The sequence below is a fragment of the Salvelinus namaycush genome, chromosome 27 (genome assembly GCF_016432855.1).
Source record: "Salvelinus namaycush isolate Seneca chromosome 27, SaNama_1.0, whole genome shotgun sequence".
In the NCBI taxonomy this organism is placed as follows: Eukaryota; Metazoa; Chordata; class Actinopteri; order Salmoniformes; family Salmonidae; genus Salvelinus; species Salvelinus namaycush.
In genome coordinates this window covers 36,599,770-36,623,394 of record NC_052333.1, presented here as the reverse complement: position 1 = coordinate 36,623,394, position 23,625 = coordinate 36,599,770, and the positions used below count along the sequence as shown (strand labels likewise).

The following is a 23,625-nucleotide window of genomic DNA, read 5'->3' as shown; positions in this document are numbered from 1 at the left end:
CCTTGGTCCACTCTCTCACCCTTAGACAGCCGTGACAAACAGAGTATTTTTGCAGAGCAATGCAATGAAGCTGGATCATTCTGGCAATGATACCTGCACCATCTACACGCTGCAAAGACTTCCTAACTCGTCGCCATTGTACACAATGGCCCATTGCTTGGAGACTTCCTTTGACCATTCTAAAGCCTGCATGGGGAATCCTTGCCTTAATGGCCCTGACTTTCTGGTCTATCACTTCATCTGACATATCAGAATAGCATTCCCTGACAGACATATTGTGTTATTTCATCCTTCTGTAAATGGTCGACCTTGAAATGCCATGCATGTCAGCTAAGTTAGCCAGAGGAAAAGCAGTATCCAGCCTACTGTCACGTTCCTGACCTGTTTTCTGTTAGTTTTTGTATGTGTTAGTTGGTCAGGACGTGAGTTTGGGTGGGCAGTCTATGTTTTCTGTTTCTATGTTGGTTTAAAGGGTGACCTGATATGGCTCTCAATTAGAGGCAGGTGGTTTTCATTTCCTCTGATTGAGAGTCATATTAAGGTAGGTGTTTTCACACTGTTTGTTTGTGGGTGGTTGTTTCCTGTGTCAGTGTTTGTTGCACCATACGGGACTGTTTCGTTCGTTCATCGTTTTATGTAGTCATTTTTCCTGTTGTGCGTTCTTCGTGTTTTGTAAGTTCGTATGTTCAGGTTTGTCTACATTCGTTTTGTTATTTTGTTTATTATCAAGTATAGTTCGTTTTTCGTCTTGTTTGAATAAATATCATGTCATTTCACAACGCTGCAGTTTGGTTCAATCCCTGCTCCTCCTCTTCGGATGAAGAGGAGGAGGAACGCCGTTACACCTACTTTGAAGGGTGTCACGAGTAATTTCTAGTTTTGGCAGTCCTACATTGCCACTTTAAGAACTGATAACAACTTCATTAAATAGTGAAGGGACAACATTGTGTGTGAGATAGGTGCTGACAACTTCAATAAACTGTTGCAGACCATCTACCACCTCCGTGGGAATATCAATATAATTTACCCTAGCTCGAACAAACTGTATCTCTTGTCTGCACACAAACTGCGGATATTCAAAATTAGTTGGTAATATGTTGATGATAGATCTTAACCTATCCCTCAACCTGATCAATAGCTGCTGAGACATTCTTCCCTGCAATGAAACATTATCCCAATTAGTTAATGTTATATGATTATAAACAATGCATATATGACAACACTGAGTGCAAGTGTGTGTTTTATCATTAGCTAATGGAAACGCAGTGATATTTTTTGGCAAAAAAAAGCAAACCGTTACACTGTCATGAAATATGATTATACGTATAATCGACTAAATAGGACATGGCCTACCTATGAGTTGCCATGAAAGAAAGTTTGATGAATTCAACTGAAAATGGTAAGAACAGGCGTTCGTTGCTAAATGTTTTTGGTTAGCTTGAGAATAATAATTGCATGATTTATCATTCTACGGTATGTATGTTTTTTATGAAGATACTGAATCGTCGGAACTAACATCTAGCTATGTAGAAGTTGGACGGAAGAACGCCCAGTGCTGCTTACCTGAGATGCCATCACATTCTTCGTAGGTGTCCGGACTTCCTTTGTGTCGGAAAGAAAGGTTGAACAGTATTGGTTGTAGCCAAACTGACACTCAAAAAATGGACAAAATGGAGGGTGGTTTTCAAATACATTTCTTGTCAAAATATTTGGGGGGAATAAAATGCATAAAGTTTTGTGCTCCATTACAAAATATTTGATTGCAGAATTTTTTTAAACTTTGAAGCCTCGTTTTTGCTTTCAGAACAATTATTTTGGATTGAAAAAAAAAAAAAATTCTCTCGACAAAAAGACACAAATGTACCTCCTAGCATATAACAATTTGCCTGTGAATAACCAGACCTTCCTACAATCTTGCTTTGCAGATTCTTGACGCACAATCGAAGGTGCTATCATATCCTGCCAGCATGCCCACAAGCGAGCCACTCAGGCGGAGAATGACGCATGGAAGAGGAACGAGATGGGAGTAACAACAATTTGTTGCAAGTTGGGGAGGGTTAATAGCTTAAACCTCTTATGGCTGCAAGCCCGAGGTCGGTACACCTATGACAACATCCAGCTCAAAGTGCAGGGCGCGAAATTCAAAAAAATATATTTTTTAAATATTTAACTTTCACACATTAACAAGTCCAATACAGCATATGAAAGGTACACATCTTGTGAATCAAGCCAACATGTCCGATTTTTAAAATGTTTTACAGGGAAGACAAAATATGTAAATCTATTAGCTAACCACGTTAGCAAAAGACACCACTTTTCTAACTCCATCAGTTTCTTACTCCATCAGGTGCTATCACCAATTCGGCCAAATAAAGATATTGATAGCCACTAACCAAGAAAAAACCTCATCAGATGACAGTCTGATAACATATTTATTGTATAGGATAGGTTTTGTTAGAAAAATGTGCATATTTCAGGTAGAAATCATAGTTTACAATTGCACCCACCATCACAACTCGACTAGAATAAATACAGAGAGCAACGAGAATTACCTAATTACTAATCATAAAACATTTCTTAAAAATACACAGCTCACAGCAATGGAAAGACACAGATCTTGTGAATTCAGACAATATTTCAGATGTTCTAAGTGTTTTACAGCGAAAACACAATAAATCGTTATATTAGCATACCAGATGTGCAAACGTTACCCGAGCATTGATTCAAGCCAAAGAGAGCGATAACGTAATCATCACCAAAATATATTAATTTTTTCACTAACCTTCTCAGAATTCTTCCGATGACACTCCTGTAACATCATATTACAACATACATATAGAGTTTGTTCGAAAATGTGCATATTTAGCCACAAAAAACCGTGGTTATACAATGACAATACTAGCAAAACTAGCCTGAAAATGTCGGGCGCCATCTTTAACAGTGATCTTGTCTCATGCATAACTATTCATAAACTTGACTAAAAAAATATAAGTTGGACAGCTATCGAAAGACAAATTAGTTCTTAATGCAATCGCTGAATTACATTTCTAAAATTATCCTTACTGTGCAATACAGGGTTCGCCAAGCGAAGCTATACCAAAAAAAATGGCGGAATATGCGTTTAAAATTTTTCGACAGAACAACGATTTATCATCTTAAATATTTCTTACTATGAGGTGATCTTCCATCAGAATCTTGGGCAATGTATCCTTTCTTGGGTCTAATCTTCTTTTGGTCGAAAGATGTCCTCTTGTCCGTCGAAATGCCCACTAACGTTCGACCGGGACCCCGAAACGTGCCCGGCGCTTCAAAGTGCAACACAAAGCAATGCCTCAAAATCGCACTAAACGGATATAAATTGCTATAAAACGGTTTAAATTAACTACCTTATGATGTTTTTAACACCTATAACGAGTAAAAACATGACCGTCGATATATTACTGGCTAAACCCAAGCTTGGAAAGAGAGCAGGTCCGACGTACATCGTGCGTCAGGCGCAGCAGGAAAAGAACGGTACATCCGGTCTTTGGCCTTTTATACAGGCCCTGATTGCGCAATCGACTCCATTCAAATTGTCACCTCTTACTGACATCTAGAGGAAGGCGTGGGCAGTGTTTGTATCCTCATAGCATTTACAGGGACTTTAAAACTGACCTGGGACCAGAGTCCAAGATTTCTGAAATCTCACTCCATATCAGGAAAAGTGCTGTAGAATGAGTTCTGTTCCACTCAGAGACATAATTCAAACGGCTATAGAAACTAGAGAGTGTTTTCTATCCAATAATAACAATAATATGCATATTGTACGAGCAAGAATTGAGTACGAGGCCGTTTGAAATGGGCACCTTAAACAGAGCTACTCAATACTGCCCCTGCAGCCATAAAAAGTTAATAGACTATTAGACCATTACTAAATAATAGTCTAATAGCCATACTAGGTGTGAAAAAAGTTACTGCAATGTATTATGGAGGGACTCCATGCCGTGGCAGAACGCCATGACAAGGCGTTCGATACATTGCTGGAGCAATTCCGCGGATTCCCCACTGGGCAGCAGGTCACACCCATAATCTCCCAGCCTAGCCCAGTGTCCCGAGAACCCCACTTACCTCCTCCGGGGCTCTACGCTAGAGATTCCAGAACTTGCCAGAATTTTCTTTCCCAGTACTCCCTCATTTTCAAGCTGCAGCCTTCTTCGTTCCCCTCGGGCCGCTTGAGGATATCGTCCATCATAAAGTTGATGTCCGGGAGGGCACTCGCCTGGACCACGGTGGTGTGGGAGCAAAAATCCTCTGTCTGCCTCAGTCTAGAGGAGTTTGTGGAGGATTTTCGGAAGGTGTTTGATTCTCCTTTGTCTGGGAGAGAGGCTGCTCATAACCTGCTCCAGCTACGTCAAGACTCCTGTAGTGTGGCAGACTACGCAATGGATTTTCGCACGTTGGCGGCTGAGAATGCCTGGAACCTGGAAGCATTGTTCAACATGTTCCTTCAGGGATTATCGGAGGTGTCCGGGAGCTGTCCATGGACCTTTACTCCCTCAGCCTTGACCATCCGGATTGATGGGCTGCTTCAAGAATGTAGGAGGGAGAAGGAATCTGTGCCCTGTTGCCCTCGTTTGTCCTTGATTCCCACCTCACCTCCGAAGAATCCCGGAGACCCCCGAAGTCTAAGTGTCCGAGTGAACCCGACGTCACCCGAGTTCTCTCGGGAAACAGAGAGGGCTGCCGACTCGCCTCCTTCGGAGTCCATGAACCTGGGCAGGGCTAGATTGACACGGTTGAGTGCCTACGCTGACTCCACACCCAGAGCTGTCTATATTGTGGTGCTACGGGACATTTCGTAGCTACATACCTGCCCATTCAAAACACAGGCAAATCAAGAAGGGGCGAGTATGGATAACTTTTCCTTTCCCCTTACTCACACCCCTTTCCATTCTATCCTGCTGTGGGGGAACCAGTCGAAATTTCTCCGGGTACTCATCGACTCCGGGGCAGATGAGAGTTTTTTGGACGCTACCCTGGGTCCAAGCTGGGCATCCCCACTCAGCCCCTCTCCATTCCCATGGACATTAGAGCACTGGGAGGGCACTCTATAGGCCTGGGCCACTCACAATGCCACTCCCATCAACCTACGAGTGTCAGGGAACCACAGTGAGAAAATCCAACTCCTGCTTATTAAGTCTCCCCAGGTTCCCATGGTATTGGGATTCTCTTGGCTCCAGGGACACAATCCCATCATAGACTGGACAGCTGGTGCCATTATGGGTTGGAGCCTATTCTGCCACGCTCATTGTCTGAAGTCAGTGCAGCCTGCCTCGGGATGTCTTCCTGTGGGCTCGGGAGTTGACATGGACCTCTCCGCCATTCCCGTGGAGTACCAGGACCTCCGGGAGATTTTCAGTAAGGCCCGGCCACTTCACTTCCTCCGCACCGACCCTATGACTGCGGGATCGACCTTCTCCAGGCACCACACCGCCCCGGAGATGACTGTACTCTCTGTCGGGTCCGGAGACCAAGGCTATGGAGACCTACATCGAGGACTCCCTAGCTGCAGGGTCTATCCATCCTTCTGCCTCCCCCGCTGGTGCATAGTTCTTCTTTGTGGAGAAGAAGGACAAAATCATGCGCCCGTGCATCGGCCTCAATGACATCACGGTGAAGAACTGCTACATGCTACCATTCATCGCCTCTGCCTTCGAGACAATCCAGAGGGCCACCGTTTTCTCCAAGTTGGACCTGCAGAACTCCTACCATCTGGTGCGGATACGGGAAGGGGACGAGTGGAAGACTGCCCTCAACACGGCCCGCAGCCACTACGAATACCTGGTCATGCCATTTGGATTTACCAACGCCCCAGCTGTGTTTCAGGCCCTGGTTAATGACGTTCTCCGCGACATGTTGAACCGATTCATTTTCGTCTACCTTGATGACATCCTCGTTTTCTCCCACTCAGCCCAAGAACATGTGCTCCACATCCTCCAGCGCCTCCTGGAGAACCAGCTTTTTGTGAAAGCGGAGAAATGCGAATTCCATCGCTCCACCATCCCCGGGAAGATGGATCCCGGGAAGGTGAGAGCGGTAGTGGATTGGCCCCAGCCTACGTCCAGAGTGCAGCAGAAACGTTTCCTGGGATTTTCCAACTTCTATTGCCGCTTTGTCCGGGGTTACAGCGCCCTGGCTTACCCCCTGTCTGCACTCACTTATCCCAAGGTTCCATTCACATGGTCCCCAGTTGCTGACCGGGCGATCCGGGACCTCAAGCACCGCTTCACCACTGCCCCCATATTGGTTCATCCTGACCCTTCTCTTCAATTTGTGGTGGAGGCCGATGCTTCGGATGTCGTAGTGGGGGCTGTCCTGTCCCAGCGTTCTGCCCTGGACCTCAAGTTACATCCCTGCGCCTTCTCCCATCGCCTCAACATCACAGAGCGGACTACAATGTGGGGAATCGTGAGCTTCTCGCTGTGAAGATGGTGTTGGAGGTGTGGAGACACTGGTTGGAGGGGGTGGAACATCCATTCATTGTGTGGACGAACCACAAGAACCTGGAATATCTCCGCTTCGCCAAGTGTCTCAATTCCAGACAAGCTAAGTGGGCCCTGCTTTTCACCCGGTGTATCTTCTCCCTCTCCTACCGACCAGAAATCCAAGAACATCAAGCCGGATGCGCTGTCACGCCGCTATAGCCCCGCGGCTATACCTTTGGACCCCGAGACCAACCCTCCCACCCCGTGTCTGGCGACGGTACTTAGCTGGGGAACAGGGAAGCAGGTTTGGGGGGGGCCCAGATAACCGGATGTTTGTGCCTGACGCTGTCTGCTCCTCGGTCCTGGAGTGGTTCCACTCCTCCAGGCTTGCCTGCCACCCGGGCTCCCGTCGGACCCTGGCCTTTGTGCCCGGATGTCTCAGCGTTCGTTGCCGCCTCCACGGTCTGTGAGCAGAACAAGACTCCTCGGCAAGTTTTGGCTGGTCTTCTTTAACCACTGCCTGTCCCTCACCATCCCTGGTCTCACATATCCCTGAACTTCGTCACATGTCTTCCCCTGTCTGATGGCAACACCGCCATCCTGACAGAAGTGGACCGGTTTCCTCTCCCCAAGCTACCCTCTGCCAAAGAGACGGCCCAGCTCTGTGTGCAGCATGTCTTCTGGATCCATGGACTCCCGGTGGAGATGGTCTCCGACCGGGGCCCTCAGTTCTCATCCCGGAACTGGAAGGCGTACTGCATGCTCATTGGGTCGTTGGCCAGCCTGTCCTCCGGGTTCCTCCCGCAGTCCAACGGCCAGTCGGAGTGAGCCAATCAAGACCTGGAGACGTCTCTTCGCTGCCTTGTCTCCGCCAACCCCACCACCTGGAGCCAGCAACTCATGTGGGTTGAATATACCAGCAACACCCTCCCCTGCTCTGCCACTGGGCTCTCGCCTTTCGTGTGTTCCCCGGGGTATCCGCCCCCGCTCTCCCCGGAGCAAGAGGGAGAGGTCGACATACCCTCGGCCCAGATGTTTGTCCGCCGCTGTTGCCGTACCTGGAAGAGAGACCGGATGGCTCTTCTCAAAACCACCTCCAGGTATCGACGACAAGCGGACTACCACAGTACACTGGCTCCCCAGTATTGTCTCGGGCAGAGAGTATGGCTGTCCACTTGTGACCTGTCCCGCAAACTTTCCCACCCGCTTTATTGGCCCTCTCCCCACCTCAAAGACATTTAGCCCCTCTGCTGTTCGTCTTCTGTTGTCCCGTACCCTCCGTATTCATCCCACTTTTCATGTGTCTAGGATTAAACCTATGTCTCAACCTAAACCCATCTCATCAACGGCCAACCGGCGTACACGGTGAGGCGCTTCCTGAAGGTTCGACCGGAGGGCAGTGGATTCCAGTATCTGGTTGACTGGGAGGGTTATAGCCTGGAGGAGAGGTGCCGGGTCCCCGCTAAGGACACCCTGGACTCAGGCCTCAATGCTGAGTTCCAACACCAGCAACCAGGTATGCGCACAGGTAGAACGCCAGGTGGCGCCCCTAGAGAGCGGGGTACTGTCACCTGTGTTTGTGCTTGTCTCCACCCCCGTCCAGCTGTCACCCATCTTCCTCATTATCCCCAGTGTATTTATACCTGTGTTCACTGTTTGTCTGTTGCCAGTTCGTCATGTCTTGTCAGGTCTTACCAGCATGTTTTTACCGTCTCCCTGCTTTCTCAAATTCTGTTTCCTAGTTTCCCCGGTTTTGACCATTCTACCTACCCTGACCCCGAGCCTCAAATAAAGAAAAAAAATCTAATCGTATTAGTCACATGAGCTGAATACAGTGAAATGCTTACATATAAGCCCCTAACCAACAATGACGTTTTAAAAAATACGGATAGGAATAAGAAATAAAAATAACTAGTAATTAAAGAGCAGCAGTAAAATAACAATAGCGAGACTATATACAGGCGAGTACCGGTACAGAGTCAATGTGTGGGGGCACCGGTTAGTTGAGGTAATATGTACATGTAGATAGGGTTATTAAAGTGACTATGCATAGATGACAACAACAGAGAGTAGCAGTGGTGTAAGGGGGGGGGGGGGGGGGTGCAATGCAAATAGTCTGGGTTGACATTTGATTAGGTGTTCAGGAGTCTTATGGCTTGAGGTAGAAGCTGTTTAGAAGCCTTTTGGACCTAGACTTGGCTCTCCGGTATCGCTTGCCGTGTGGTAGCAGAGAAAACAGTTGATGACTAGAGTGGCTGGAGTCTTTGACAATTTTTAGGGCCTTCCTCTGACACCGCCTGGATTAGAGGTCCTGGATGGCAGGAAGCTTGGCCCCAGTGATGTACTGGGCCGTATGCACTACCCTCTGTAGTGCCTTGCGTTCGGAGGATGAGCAGTTGCCATACCAGGCAGGGATGCAACCAGTCAGGATGCTTTTGATGGTACAGCTGTAGAACCTTTTGAGGATCTGAGGACCCATGCCAAATCTTTTCAGTCTCTTGAGGGTTAATAGGTTTTGTTGTGCCCTCTTCACAACTGTTTTGGTGTGCTTGGACCATATTAGTTTGTTGGTGATGTGGACACCAAGGAACTTGAAGCTCTCAACCTGCTCGACTGCAGCCCCGTTGATGAGAATGGGGGCGTGCTCTGTCCTCTTTTTCCTGTAGTCCACAATCATCTCCTTTGTCTTGATCACGTTGAGGGAGAGGTTTTTGTTCTGGCACCACATGGCCAGGTCTCTGACCTCCTCCCTATAGGATGTCTCGTCATTGTCGGTGATCAGGCCTACCACTGTTGTGTCATCTGCAAACTTAATGATGGTGTTGGAGTCGTACCTGGCCGTGCAGTCATGAGTGTACAGGGAGTACAGGAGGAGACTGAGCATGCACCCCTGAGGGGCCCCTGTGTTGAGGATCAGCGTGGCGGATGTGTTCTTATCTACCCTTACCACCTGGGGCAGCCCGTTAGTCCAGGATCCAGTTGCAGAGGGAGGTGTTTAGTCCCAGGATCCTTAGCTTAGTGATGAGATTTGAGGGCATTATGGTGTTGAACGCTGAGCTGTAGTCAATGAATAGCATTCTCACATAGCTGTTTCTTTTGTCTAGGTGGGAAAGGGCAGTGTGGAGTGCAATAAAGATTGCATCATCTGTGGATCTGTTGGGGCGATATTCAAATTGGAGTGGGTCTAGGGTTTCTGGGATAATGGTGTAGATGTGAGCCATGGCCAGCTTTTCAAAGCACTTCATGGCTACAGACGTGAGTGCTACTGGTCGTAGTCATTTAGGCAGGTAACCTTTTTTGTTCTTAGGCCAGGCACTATGGTGGTCTCCTTAAAACATGTTTGTATTACAGACTCGGACGGGAGAGGTTGAAAATGTCAGTGAAGACACTTGCCAGTTGGCCAGCGCATGCTCGCAGTACACATCCTGGTAATCCATCTGACCCTGCGGCCTTGTGAATGTTGACATGTTTAAAGATCTTGCATCAGCTGAGGAGAGCTTGATCACAGTCATTCAGAACAGCTGGTGCTCTCATGCATGTTTCAGTGTTATTTACCTCGAAGCGAGCATAGAAGTAGTTTAGCTCGTCTCGTCGTGTCACTGGGCAGCTCTCGGCTGTGCTTCCCTTTGTAGTCTGTAATGGTTTGCAAGTCCTGCCACATCCAATGAGTTTCAGAGCCGGTGTAGTATGATTCTATTTTAGTCCTGTATTGACACTTTGCCTGTTTAATGGTTCGTCGGATGGAATAGAGGGATTTCTTTTAAGCTTCCGGGTTAGAGTCCCGCTCCTTGAAAGCGGCAGCTCTAGCCTTTAGCTCATTGCGGATGTTGGTTGTGGTATGTACGTATGGTCACTGTGGGGACGACGTCATCGATGCACTTATTGATGATGCCGATGGTGTACTCCTCAATGTAATTGGAGGAATCCCGGAACATATTCCAGTCTGTGCTAGCAAAACAGTCCTGTAGCTTAGCATCTGCTTCATCTGACCACTTTTTTATTGATCTAGTCACTGGTGCTTCCTGCTTTAATTTTTGCTTGTAAGCAGGAATCAGGAGGATAGAATTATGTTCCGATTTGCCAAATGGAGGACGAGGGAGAACTTTGTTAGTGTCTCTGTGTGTGAAGTAAAGGTGGTCCAGAGTTGTTTTCCCTCAGTTGCACATTTAACATGCTGATAGAAATTTGGTAAAATGGATTTAAGTTTCCCTGCATTAAAGTCCCCGGCTACTAGGAGCGCCGCCTCTGGGTGAGTGGTTTTTGTTTGCTTAGCAGCCTGCCTGCTGTTCTGTACCTTTTTGACTCCCTGGACTATGGACAGTTCCTTGCCTTTTACCTGTCTTTTGCCTGCCCCCTGTTAGGGTCAATAAACATCTGTCACTCTAGCTGTCTGCATCTGGGTCTTATCCTGAGTTCTGATACATGTCATATTTAAAAGTATACATAACTGCTCTAATTACTGTCTTAATGTTGCTGGACTCTAGGAAGAGTGGAATTTAAAAAGCTAATGGGGATCCTTAATAAATTCAAATACGTCTGAATATCCTCAACATAAGGTGATAGTTCTCCTGTATATTATTCGCAATGAGAAGGAATAATGTTACTTTGATTTTTTTTCCGGTCGGAGAAGGTCCTGCAGATCTATGTCCAGATAAAGCGGCCAGGGTGAAAAAGTTGAATTAAAAAGTTGTGTGAGGACAAACTAAGACGTCGTTAAGTACAGAGTTTGATAAATAGTTATTAAGAGTAAAAAGTGAAAATGATTGACATGTAGCCAAGTAGAAACAAACAGTACAGCGATATCGTGGACAACGCGGAAGTGAGTTAAGTCACCAGTCACGTGATCAGATTGAGTCCAAGTTTGTTCCGCCTGAGGTGAAAAATCTGTTAATATGCTCATGAGCAAGGCACATAACCCTAATTGCTTTGGATAAGAGCATCTGCTAAATGACTAAAATGTGACATTTTATTTTAACTTTTACTCTTGAAAAGCAATATCCCAAGTATAAATACAGTAAAGTACACACACAAAAGGGTAAAATAATCTGTTATGAGAAAAATAGACTGCACACTTCAATGAGTTTGTCTGATAGGCATCCCCTTGAAGAATAGAGGAGAATTGATGCAGCAGGTTAGGATAATTAACATAGCAGATTAGGAGACAGGTTGAGGTTAGAAAAAGAGTAAGGGTTAGGGAAAAATCTCTCCCAACCTGCTACGAAAATCATTTCTGCTTGTACCTGTATTGAAGTGGCATGAAAAGTGTGTGTCCTGAGCAGTGGCGATTTTAACACGTAAATCTTGGTGGGGCAAAAAAACAAACAAGTGGGATGCATGCCAGCAAAGCCATTACACAACACAACACTAACACATTAATTGCACTATAACGGTGACAAACGGTGCCCACAAACTGTTAGGGCCTACATAAAGCTGTCCCAACAGCAGTCCCAACATCTTACCACTGCTACACCTGGCTATCAGCGGAGCCTTGTCTGGCAGCAAAACAGTTCATTTAGGCTCATTTACTGCCTTTTAAAAAAACATAGCAGATATGGCTGACTTGCTTAAACAAATGTGGTTTCTAATGACAATTGAGATGTACACACTATGGCATAAGGGGGACAACAAGCGGATAAGAGGCAATCTGTAATTTTGATTAAGACATTAATGAGCAAGTGTTTAGCACTTTTGAAATGTACTAAATTCAGAACATGGGCTGTTCTTACAGTGTGCTCCCTGTACACCAAGTCAGAACTGTAGGATAAATAAAGGGGGCATATAAGCAGACAATGAAAGCTCTTACAATATTCGATGATTACATTTCTCTAAAACAGGTTATAGGCTACATGTGCACCACCAAGTCAGAACAGTAGGCGAAAATAAGAGGGGTAAATAGACAAAATTATTAGGGTGAGGCACATGGGCTACTAACATCTTACTACACAACATACACTTAGTATTACTTTCTTAACTACAGTATACATATCTCCCTTGTCACGACATCTGCCTCTCCTTGTTTGGGCGGTGTTCGGCGGTCGATGTCGACGGTCTTCTAGCCATCGCTGAACCATTTTTCATTTTGTTAGGTCAAAATGAAAAAACAAGGACATTTCAAAGTGACCCCAAGCTTTTGAACGGTAGTGTATATCTGAGCATTTTGAAACGTTTCCGTCTGGTTTATTCCCGGGTGCTGTTTTACCCATGTTTAGTGGCAACCGTTATTTTGTTCGCACGTTGGGTTTGTTACTTTGTGCTATTGCCTTTATTAACCTCTCTGGGATATTCGGGACGCAAGCGTCCCACCTCAACAACAGCCAGTGAAATTGCAGGGCTCCAAATTCAAAACAACAGAAATCCCATAATTAAAATTCCTCAAAAATACAAGTATTTTACACCATTTTAAAGATAACCTTGTTGTAAATCCAGCCACAGTGTCCGATTTCAAAAGGCTTTACGACGAAAGCACACCAAACGATTATGTTAGGTCAGTACCTAGTCACAGAAATAGAGATAAAATGAATCACTAACCTTTGATGATCTTCGTCAGATGACACTCATAGCACTTCATGTTACACAATACATGTATGTTTTGTTCGATAAAGTTCACATTTATATCCAAAAATCTCAGTTTACATTGGCGCGTTATGTTCAGTAGTTCCAAAACATCCGGTGATTTTGCAGAGAGCCACATTAATTTACAGAAATACTCATAATAAACATTGCTAAAAGATACAAGTGTTATGCATGGAATTTTAGATCCACTTCTCCTTAATGCAACCGCTGTGTCAGATTTCAAAAAAGCTTTACCGAAAAAGCACACCATGCAATAATCTGAGTACAGCGCTCAGACAATGAAACAAGCCATACAGATATCTGCCATGTTGTGGAGTCAACAGAAGTCAGAAATAGCATTATAAATATTTACTTACCTTTGATGATCTTCATCAGAATGCACTCCCAGGAATAACAGTTCCACAATAAATGTTTGATTTGTTCGATAAAGTCCATCATTTATGTCCAAATACTTACTTTTCTTTGCGCGTTTAGTACACAACCCAAACTCACGAGGCGCGGGCAATCCAGGCAAAATTTCAGACAAAAGTCATATTACAGTTCGTAGAAACATGTCAAACGAAGTATAGAATCAATCTTTAGGAGCCGTAGGAAGTGCAATATGACCCCATAGACACTGTATATTGGATAGGCAATGACTTGAAAAACTACAAACCTCATTTCCCACTTCCTGGTTGGATTTTTTCTCAGGTTTTTGCCTGCCATATGAGTTCTGTTATACTCATTCAGAGTGTTTTCTATCCAAATCCACTAATTATATGCATATTCTAGCTTTTAGGACTGAGTAGCAGGCAGTTTACTCTGGGCACCTTTTTATCCAAGCTACTCAATACTGCCCCCCAGTCCCAAAGAAGTTAACCTTTTGTCAATAGGGGGAGCAGTTAGCATTTTTTTTTTCTGGGTGTTGCCAAATTAAACTGCCTCGTACTCAATTCTTGCTCGTACAATATGCATATTATTAATTCTATTGGATAGAAAACACTCTCTAGTTTCATAAACCGTTGGAATTATGTCTGTGGGTGACCCAGAACTCTTTCTACAGCGAAATCCATGACAGGTACTGCGAAGGTCTGAGAGCGAAGCTCTGGTCTCAGATCAGTTTTAAAGGTCTGTGTGTATCCTATGGAACGACATGAACTGCACCCGCCTTCCCCTGGATGTCAGTAACCAATGAGAAGTGGAATGGGCTTTCTACGTAGCTCTCAGAGGTTATAAAAGGCCAAGGAGTGAGGGTAGCCTTCTTTTCGACGCTGACCATTACGCAGAGAGGGACCTCAGGATGCCATTTTCAAACGCTCAGTTATCAACGTTAGATGTATCCGTCTGTAATTTAATTCGATATAGGTGTTAGAAACATCATAACGAAGCTATTTTAAACCGAGTTATATCAGATTATGCGAGTATATTGCTATTTTTCGGAATTTCCTCAGTATTGCGTCTTGAGGATTTGGACACGTTGGGGCAAAATAGCTATTGTTAGCTATTGTTAGCTGCTATATCAGAAGTTGAATGCAACGTTTTACAACCAAGCAACGATTCTTTTGGACAAAGGACCACTTGGCCAAGATTCTGATGGAAGCTCGTCGAAAAGTAAGAGCTATTTATGATGTTATTCCGTTTTTATGTGGAAAAATGTAAACTCAATAATGGCGACTAGTGACGCCATTATTGCGGCACTAGTCTGGCTGTAACGCACACTGTATGTCTAGTAACGTTAATTTTAAAAATCTAACTCAGCGGTTGCATTAATAACTAATGCATCTTTCATTTCATGTCCAACCTGTATTTTTTTAGTCAAGTTTATGAATAGTTTTCGATAAAAATAGTTGTATTTTCAAGATGGCGCCGGGCAGATTGCTTGAGTAGTTGGACACTATTTCCATTGTGTAAGCACGATTTGTGCCGCTAAATATGCACATTTTCGATCAAACTCTATATGGATTGTGTAATATGATGTTACAGGAGTGTCATCGGAAGAATTCTGAGAAGGTTAGTGAAAAAATTAATGTATTTTGGTGATGATAACGCTATAGCTCATTTTGCCTTGAATCAATGCTCGGGTAACGTTTGCAAATGTGGTATGCTAATATAACGATTTATTGTGTTTTCGCTGTAAGACACTTTGAAAATCTGAAATATTGTCTGAATTCACAAGATCTGTGTCTTTCCATTGCTGTGAGCTGTGTATTTTTAAGAAATGTTTTATGATGAGTAAATTGGTAATACACGTTGCTCTCTGTAGTAATTCTAGTCGCTTTGGGGAGATTTGTAATGGTGGCTGCAATTGCAAACTATGATTTATACCTGAAATATGCACATTTTTCTAACAAAACCTATGCTATACAATAAATATGTTATCAGACTGTCATCTGATGAGGTTTTTTCTTGGTTAGTGGCTATTTATTTCTTTATTTGGTCGAATTGGTGATAGCTGGTGATGGAGTGGAAAAATAGTGGAGTAAAAAAAATGGTGTCTTTTGCTAACGTGGTTAGCTAATAGATTTACATATTGTGTCTTCCCTGTAAAACATTTTAAAAATCAGAAATGGTGGCTAGATTCACAAGAAGTGTATCTTTCATCTGGTGTCTTGGACTTGTGATTTAATGATATTTAGAAGCTACAATTTACTTGTGACGCTATGCTAGCTATGCTAGTCAGTGGGGGGGGGGGGGGGGTGGGGGGTGCTCCCGGATCCGGGTTTCTGAGGCGGTAAAAGTTAAAGTGCGTTGTTCACTTATCTCTGCTCTCCTGCGCTTGACTTCATGCACCAGCTACACTCACCGCCTGACAGAATCACGCAACTCAATCGTCATGGAGTCAGCAGGAGCAAGTACCCTTGTTATTGGGGTCGAGGAGCGCGTCCAGGAGCAAGCGGCGATGCTCCATCATCTCGGCGCCACCATCTCGGCGCCACCATGGATCGCGTCCTAAAGACTATGGATCGCTGGGAGAGAAAGGGAGGTCCTCCAGCACCTCCACCAGAGCAACCAAGGTCTCCACTACTCGTTCCTCTTTCACCCGGTCCCAGTGGTATTCGTCTGGCCCTCCCTAGGGAGTATGATGGGACGGTTGCACAATGTCAGCGCTTACAATTACAACTGGAGCTCTAACTAGCAACCGTCCACCCGGCGCCTTCGGATCGAGAGAGGGTGTCCTCCCTCGTCTCATGCCTCTCAGGGAGAGCCCTGGAGTGGGCCAATGCCGTGTGGGAGGAAGGAGATGCGGCGCTGGACCACTTCAAAGATTTCCCCCGCCGCTTCCGGGCAGTCTTCGACCACCCGCCTGAGGGTAGAGATGCGGGTGAACGTCTCATTCATCTGAGGCAGGGGACGAGGAGCGCCCAGGATTTCGCTCTGGACTTCCGGACCCTGGCCGCTGGCGTGGGATGGAACGACAGGTCCCTGATCGACCACTATCGTTGCAGTTTGCGCAAGGGCGTCCGTCGGGAGTTGGCCTGCAGGGACACCACTCTCACTTTCAATCAGCTGGTGGACCTGTCCATTCGGTTGGATAACCTGCTGGCTACTCGCGGACGTCCAGATCAGGGTCTGTCGGTTCCATTCCCCAGTGCCACCGCTCCGACGCCTATGGAGCTGGGAGGTGCTGCGCTTAGGGAGACCGGAGGAGGTTCCGTTTCAGGCACCATCTGTGGCCGCAGAGGGCACACTGCCGGTCGGTGTTGGGGAGGTTCCTCTGGGAGTCGAAGCAGCAGGCAGGGCACTCTCGCATCACCCCAGGTGAGCCGGCACCATGCTCACCCAGAGCTCTCTGTTGCCCACATGTTTTTGAACATTACTTTTCCTGAGTTTTCCCCGCATTCCCAGCATAAGGCGCTCGTCGATTCAGGCGCAGCTGGGAATTTCATTGACAGATCATTTGCCCATAGATTAGGGATCCCCATTGTTCCAGTGGATATGCCCTTACCAGTTCACGCCCTAGACAGTCAACCATTAGGGTCCGGGTTGATTAGGGAGGTCACCGCGTCCCTCGGCATGGTGACGCAGGAGGGTCATAAGGAGAGAATCAGTCTCTTCCTTATTGATTCTCCTGTGTTTCCCGTGGTACTAGGCCTACCCTGGTTAGTCTGTCATGATCCCACTGTTTCGTGGCAACGGAGGGCTCTCACAGGGTGGTCACGAGAGTGCTCGGGGAGGTGTTTAGAGGTTTCCGTTGGTGCTACCACGGTGGAAAGTCCAGACCAGGTCTCCACCGTGTGCATTCCCTCAGAATATGCCGATTTGGCTCTCGCCTTCTGTAAGAAGAAGGCGACTCAATTACCACCCCATTGACAGGGGGATTGTGCAATAAATCTCCTGGTAGACGCTGCACTTCCCAGGAGTCACGTGTATCCCCTGTCACAGGCGGAGATGGTGGCTATGGAAACAGATGTCTCCGAATCCCTGCGTCAGGGGTACATTCGGTCATCCACTTCACCCGCCTCCTCAAATCTTTTTTTTTGAAGGAGGGAGGTCTGCGCCCGTGTATTGACTATCGAGGTCTGAACCAGATCACGGTGAGGTACAGTTACCCGCTACCTCTCATCGCCATGGCGATTGAGTCAATACACGGGGCGCACTTCTTCACGAAACTAGATCTCAGGAGCGCGTACAACCTGGTGTGTATCCGGGAGGGAGACGAGTGGAAGACAGCGTTCAGTACCACCTCAGGGCATTATGAGTACCTCGTCATGCCGTACGGGTTGATGAATGCTCCATCAGTTTTCCAGGCATTTGTAGACTAAATTTTCAGGAACCTGCACGGGTAGGGTGTAGTGGTGTATATTGATGACATTCTGATATACTCCGCTACACGGGCCGAGCATGTGTCCCTGGTGCGCAGGGTGCTTGGACAATTGTTGGAGCATGACCTGTACGTCAAGGCTGAGAAATGCTTGTTCTTCCAGCAGGCCGTCTCCTTCCTAGGGTACCGCATTTCCACATCAGGGGTGGAGATGGAGAGTGACCGCATTTCAGCCGTGTGTAATTGGCCGACTCCCACCACGGTAAAGGAGGTGCAGCGGTTTTTAGGGTTTGCCAATATATACCAGAGGTTTATCCGGGGTTTTGGCCGACCATGTTTGCAGTGGTCGGCTGAGGCGACAGGGCTTTTGGTCACCTAAGGGCTCTGTTTACCTCGGCTCCCGTGCTGGCCCATCCGGATCCTTCTTTGGCATTCATAGTGGAGGTGGACGCGTCCACGGCTGAGATAGGAGCCGTGCTCTCTCAGCGCTCAGGCACGCCACCGAAGCTCCGCCCCTGTGCTTTCTTCTCGAAGAAGCTCAGCCCGGGGGAGCGGAACTATGATGTGGGTGACCGGGAGTTGTTGGCTGTGGTGAAAGCCTTGAAGGCATGGATACATTGACTTGAGGGGGCTAAACAACCTTTTCTCATCTGGACTGACCACCGCAACTTGGAGTACATCTGGGCAGCAAGGAGACTGAATCTTAGTCAGGCAAGATGGGCCATGTTTTTTTACACGTTTTGTGTTTACCTTGTCCTACAGACCAGGTTCCCAAAATGTGAAGGCAGATGCACTGTCCCGGCTGTATGACACAGAGGAGCGGCTCATGGATCATACTCCCATGCTCCCAGGCCCCCTGCCTGGTAGCGCTGGTCGTATGGGAGCTGGACGCTGACATTGAGCAGGCGTTACGTACAGAGCCCGCTCCCCTCCAGTGTCCAGCTGGGCGTCTGTACGTTCCGTCTGCTGTCCGTGACCGGCTGATCTATTGGGCCCACACGTCACCCTCCTCTGGTCATCCTTGTATCAGTCGGATGGTGCGCTCTCTTAGTGGGAAGTACTGATGGCCGACTTTGGCTAAGGACGTGAGGGTTTATGTTTCGTCCTGCTCGGTGTGCGCCCAGTGCAAGGCTCCTAGGCACCTGCCCAGAGGTACGTTACAACCCTTACAACGGCCGTGGTCGCACCTGTCGGTAGATTTAATGACCGATCTTCCTCCCTCCCTCACAAGGTAACACCACGATCCTGGTCGTTGTGGATCGTTTTTCTAAGTCCTGTCGTCTCCTCCCTTTGCCCGGTCTCCCTACGGCCTTACAGACTGCGGAGGCGTTGTTTACACACGTCTTCCGGCACAACGGGGTGCCTGAGGATATAGTGTCTGATTGGGGTCCCCAGTTCACGTCGAGGGTCTGGAGGGCGTTCATGGAACGTCTGGGGGGTCTCGGTCAGCCTTACCCCGAGAGTAACGGGCAGGTGGAGATAGTGAACCAGGATGTGGGTAGGATTCTGAGGTCCTATTGCCAGGACCGGCCGGGGGAGTGGGCGGTGTTCGTGCCCTGGGTAGAGATGGCCCAGACCTCGCTCCGCCACTCCTCCACTAACCTCTCCCCCTTCCAGTGTGTATTGGGGTATCAGCCGGTCCTGGCTCCTTGGCATCAGAGTCAGATCGAGGCTCCTGCGGTGGACAACTGGTTCAGGCGTGCGGAGGAAACATGGGACACCGCCCATGTTCACCTTCAGCGCACCGTGCTGCACCAGAAAGTTGGCGCAGACCGTCACCGCAGCGAGGCCCCGGTGTTCGCACAGTGGGCCGGGGCTGGCTCTCGACCCTAAACCTGCCCCTCCGCCTGCCCTGCCGGAAGCTGGGTCCGCGGTTTGTGGGGCCATTTAAAGTCCTGAGGAGAGTGACCGAGGTATGTTATAGGTTACAGCTTGATTACGACATTAACCCCTCACTCCATGTGACTCTCCTCAGGCCGATGGTGGCTGGCCCGCTCCAGGAGTCTGAGGTGCGAGAGGTTCCTCCGCCCCCTCTGGACATCGAGGGGGCCCCGGTGTACTCTCCTTGTTTGGGCGGTGTTCGGCGGTCGACGTCGCCGGTCTTCTAGCCATCACTGATCCATTTTTCATTTTCCATTTGTGTTGTCTTGTTTTCCAACACACCTGGTTTAATTTCCCTCATTATGTGTTGTGTATTTAGCCCTCTGTTTCCCCCATGTCTTTGTGCGTGATTGTTTATTGTTAGGTCGGTACGTTTCCGGCTGGTTTATTCCCGGGTGCTGCCTTACTCAAGAAAACAGAAAAAGAGACGATGTTTGTATGCGGCTATATTAACTATATATATTTATTGTTTGCCAACTGATATGTAACACATAATAATGCAAAAATAACATGCAAAACAGTCAAGCCCAAAAAAACAGGCAAGCCCGGCTTTATTAACTCAATGATATATATATATTTTTTTAAACGTTTTTTGCTAATAATGTGGGGCTCAAAACAGGTGGCTGCCGTGAACGAAGGGGCCCCACTGGTCCTGGGAGTATTGTGCCTACAGCAATGGAACACCGGGAGTCACACACCTCATTCTGAAACAAAAACGCGATCCTCTGTCAACGTCTCGCTTCAGTTCACGCGCACATCAGAGAACTACAGCCCTCTCAAAGGACTAGGTACGAGCGCGAGAGACGAGAGAAGCTAAATACACCACGGGTGCTCGAGTCTTTTCATGTCAGTTACATGTAGCCTACTGTTCAATACCTATATAGTGGTTGGCGTTTGGATGAATCAAAAGGCAAATTTGAGAAAATAATAGAAGGAATCAAGTGAGCAGCTCTCAGCTCTGAGCACTGAGCAGGCATGTCCCGAAGGAAGCAGAGCAATCCAAGGCAATTTAAATGTAAGTTTCTATTTCTCTATCTTTTGTGTTGCTTTATTAAAAAACATATTTAAACACATGCTGTATTATCTTCAACATATAGAATGTATTTCACAATAGAGAGTGAGAGACACCATGACGATCAACTTTTGATTCGTAAATATTTCAGCAGCCTAGTCATGTCCCGAAGGAAGCAAAGCAATCCAAGGCAATTTAAACGTAAATGACTTATTATCTGTCTTTTGTGTTGCTTTCTTAAAACACAGAAAACACAGGCTACTGAAATATTTACGAATTAAAAGTTGATTGTAATAAGGTCTCTGTCTCTCTATTGTGAAATATATTCTACGTGTTGAAAAAATACAGCATGTGTGAAAATATGCAAGCGTATTTGTAAGAAATCATCATCATTATAGCAGTAGGCCTATATACTGTATAATGAATGGTCACAATCATTTGTAAATAGTTGTATACAAAATGTTCTGGAGTTTTGTGAAATGTGGTAATTCTTGCAACTGTTATTCTTGAGCTAGTGCAGCCTACTTTTTTTGTTGTGGCTCTTTTCATACTATTTCTTAGAAGTGTATGATTTAATACAATGTATTCATGTTCCATCAGCAGTCATGTGAAATCCTTAGATTAGGGCCTACTGAATTTATTTAAATTGACTGATTTCCTTATATGAACTGTAACTCAGTAAAATCTTGTTGCATTTACATTTTTGTTCCGTGTATTTTTAACTACTAAAAGTCACTGCATTAAATGTAATTTTTCTGTGTGCTGGTGGGAAAATTTGTATAGTCATTTATCATTGATTCGGGGTCATATCACCCAACACATTCTGATGACCTGTCCTAAACCTTTGGCCTCATATGGCATTTGTTTACACATTGTTTACATGTTTCTAAATATATATGTATATTTCATCATGGCTATGTCCGTGGCTGTTTATGATATATGTTATGTCATTGGTATGACAGTGTTATGCAACCCTTATTACCGAGGGTTCAAGTGAAGTGTTTACCTTGTATATAATGCAGTCTGTTCTGCTCACCTTATGTCATTGGACTGCCTCGGTGTTACCAGAGTAAAAACTCTAGTGTGTTTAAATCATTTAACTATTTCAACCCTTCTAACTTACATTAGGTCAACGCACATGACCTGTATGTACTTTAATACAGTGTGTACTGTAATACGGTGTGTACGTCTCACCCCCTATCATTGGGTTATACGTCAAAGTAAAAACTCAAGTATGGTTGGGGGAATGTGATGAGCCTGAGAGCCAGCCCATCAGCACAGACAGTTATAGCAGAGGACAAAAAGGGTGTTAAAGGGTGAGAAGGATTTTTCTGCTCCCCCTTCAATGGAACGCATTGCCCCTGCCTGTTATCTGGCCATGCGATTCACAGTGAGCAGAGTATTTTAATATTTAGCTTATTCCATTCTCTGGGGTGCCCTCTGCAGAGCAGATAAAAAGAGGAGGTCTGAAAGAGCTCCATTAATTTGCCCCGATGACTGAGGTGATAAGGGGAGATAATGGAGGAGATAAGCTGTAGAAGATATACCATCAGACACCCCATTATTACCATTAGAATTCCAGCCTGGCAGTCTGCAGTTTCCTGATAATCCCCCCCCCCCCCCCCCCCACTGGATGATAAGACAAAAAATAGTCACTCTGTCCACACTCCCGAGGCCCTTCATTATTCCACCTCCAGGATATTCTGATAATATGATGATATATATATTATGTCTTTTTTCCCCCACCTCAACTTTTGTGCCCTTTTGATATTAGTATAATTATTTCTCTATTTTTCCATCAGACAGAGATATAACAAAGGCATTTCTTTCTGGAAATCTTTCACGTTGGTTTTTCCACCTTCTTTCATCTCGCCCCCCCCCCCCCCAAAAAAAAATACAGAGCTTTTATTGTAATAAGAGTTAGATCCCAAAACCAGATAGAGGAAAAGGAGGTGTTGTATGGAAAAACATATATCAATGGTATCAGCCAAATCTAACCAGCCCAAGTAGCAGCTGTTGTTCTCTGCCTTATCACCTCCAAGCCAATATGCCAATAAATATTGTTCAGATTGGGCTGGCCAAAGTTATGACAGGGGGATTAAAATAATGTCCAGTGCTTTGCAGATTGGGCTAGGCTGGGTATGTGTGATATGTGGTCGTGCTTCGAAACCTCCACAGTGTCCACACACCACCATGCCTCTTCCACACACAGCCTATCTGCTCCTTCAGAGGTAGTGTACTGTAAATATCCATGTTTCAATGGGCACCTGTCCGGACTCTTTCTGCTAGTGTGCACACTGTGACGCACGGCTGTCCAACCCTGTTCCTGGAGAGCCACCCTCCTCTAAGTTTTCATTTCAACCCCAGTTGTAGCCAATTTAATTTGAGGTATAATCAACAGTAAAATACTCTGAAAAGCGTGTTTGTCCAATACTCTTAGCCACGTTATTCCCACACCGTACAACTTTAAGAAGTACCGTATTAATTATTTACATAAAATTGCCATATATGGCAATGCACTCTGGGTGATTTGAAGCGTAAACAGTCAATTATACCGTCAATTCCAAAGAAATCTTGGTTTAACAGTACATTACTGTAACTGTACAGCATTGTGGGATTGGAAACTTGCAGCCTTTTCAAACAATTAGGATTGATAGGATTGAGAGACGTCAAGGTCTGAAGTGAACCAACCAAACAAGGTGTGTAAAACGTTTACTGTATAGGATTTACCTAAATTAATTACACCAAACATTACACTGTGATAAAAACAGTGATTTAAACGGTCCATTTTTACATTAATCAACAATAAAATACTGTGAAGCATTATACTGAAACATACTGTAAATGATGGTGCATTGTCAAAACACTTTGTGGGCAGGGAAAGAATTGCTGTATTTCGAATGATACTGTAATTCCACCCCACAGAATACAGTAGCATAACGTATCTTTGGAGC

General features: G+C 45.9%; 1 protein-coding gene across 1 annotated transcript in view; it reads left to right on the top strand.

The window, feature by feature from the left end:
* The first annotated feature begins 3,965 nt into the window (after positions 1-3,965).
* Positions 3,966-23,625, top strand: part of LOC120022401 (zinc finger protein ZFPM2-like) — a 107,943-nt gene continuing 88,283 nt past the window's right edge. The window contains exons 1-8 of the mRNA XM_038966289.1: positions 3,966-4,820; positions 5,220-5,486; positions 5,590-6,003; positions 6,640-6,741; positions 7,098-7,216; positions 7,835-7,980; positions 16,216-16,699; positions 18,541-18,641. Of these exons, the coding sequence (XP_038822217.1) occupies positions 3,966-4,820; positions 5,220-5,486; positions 5,590-6,003; positions 6,640-6,741; positions 7,098-7,216; positions 7,835-7,980; positions 16,216-16,699; positions 18,541-18,641 (2,488 nt within the window). The remainder of the gene's footprint in view (positions 4,821-5,219; positions 5,487-5,589; positions 6,004-6,639; positions 6,742-7,097; positions 7,217-7,834; positions 7,981-16,215; positions 16,700-18,540; positions 18,642-23,625) is intronic.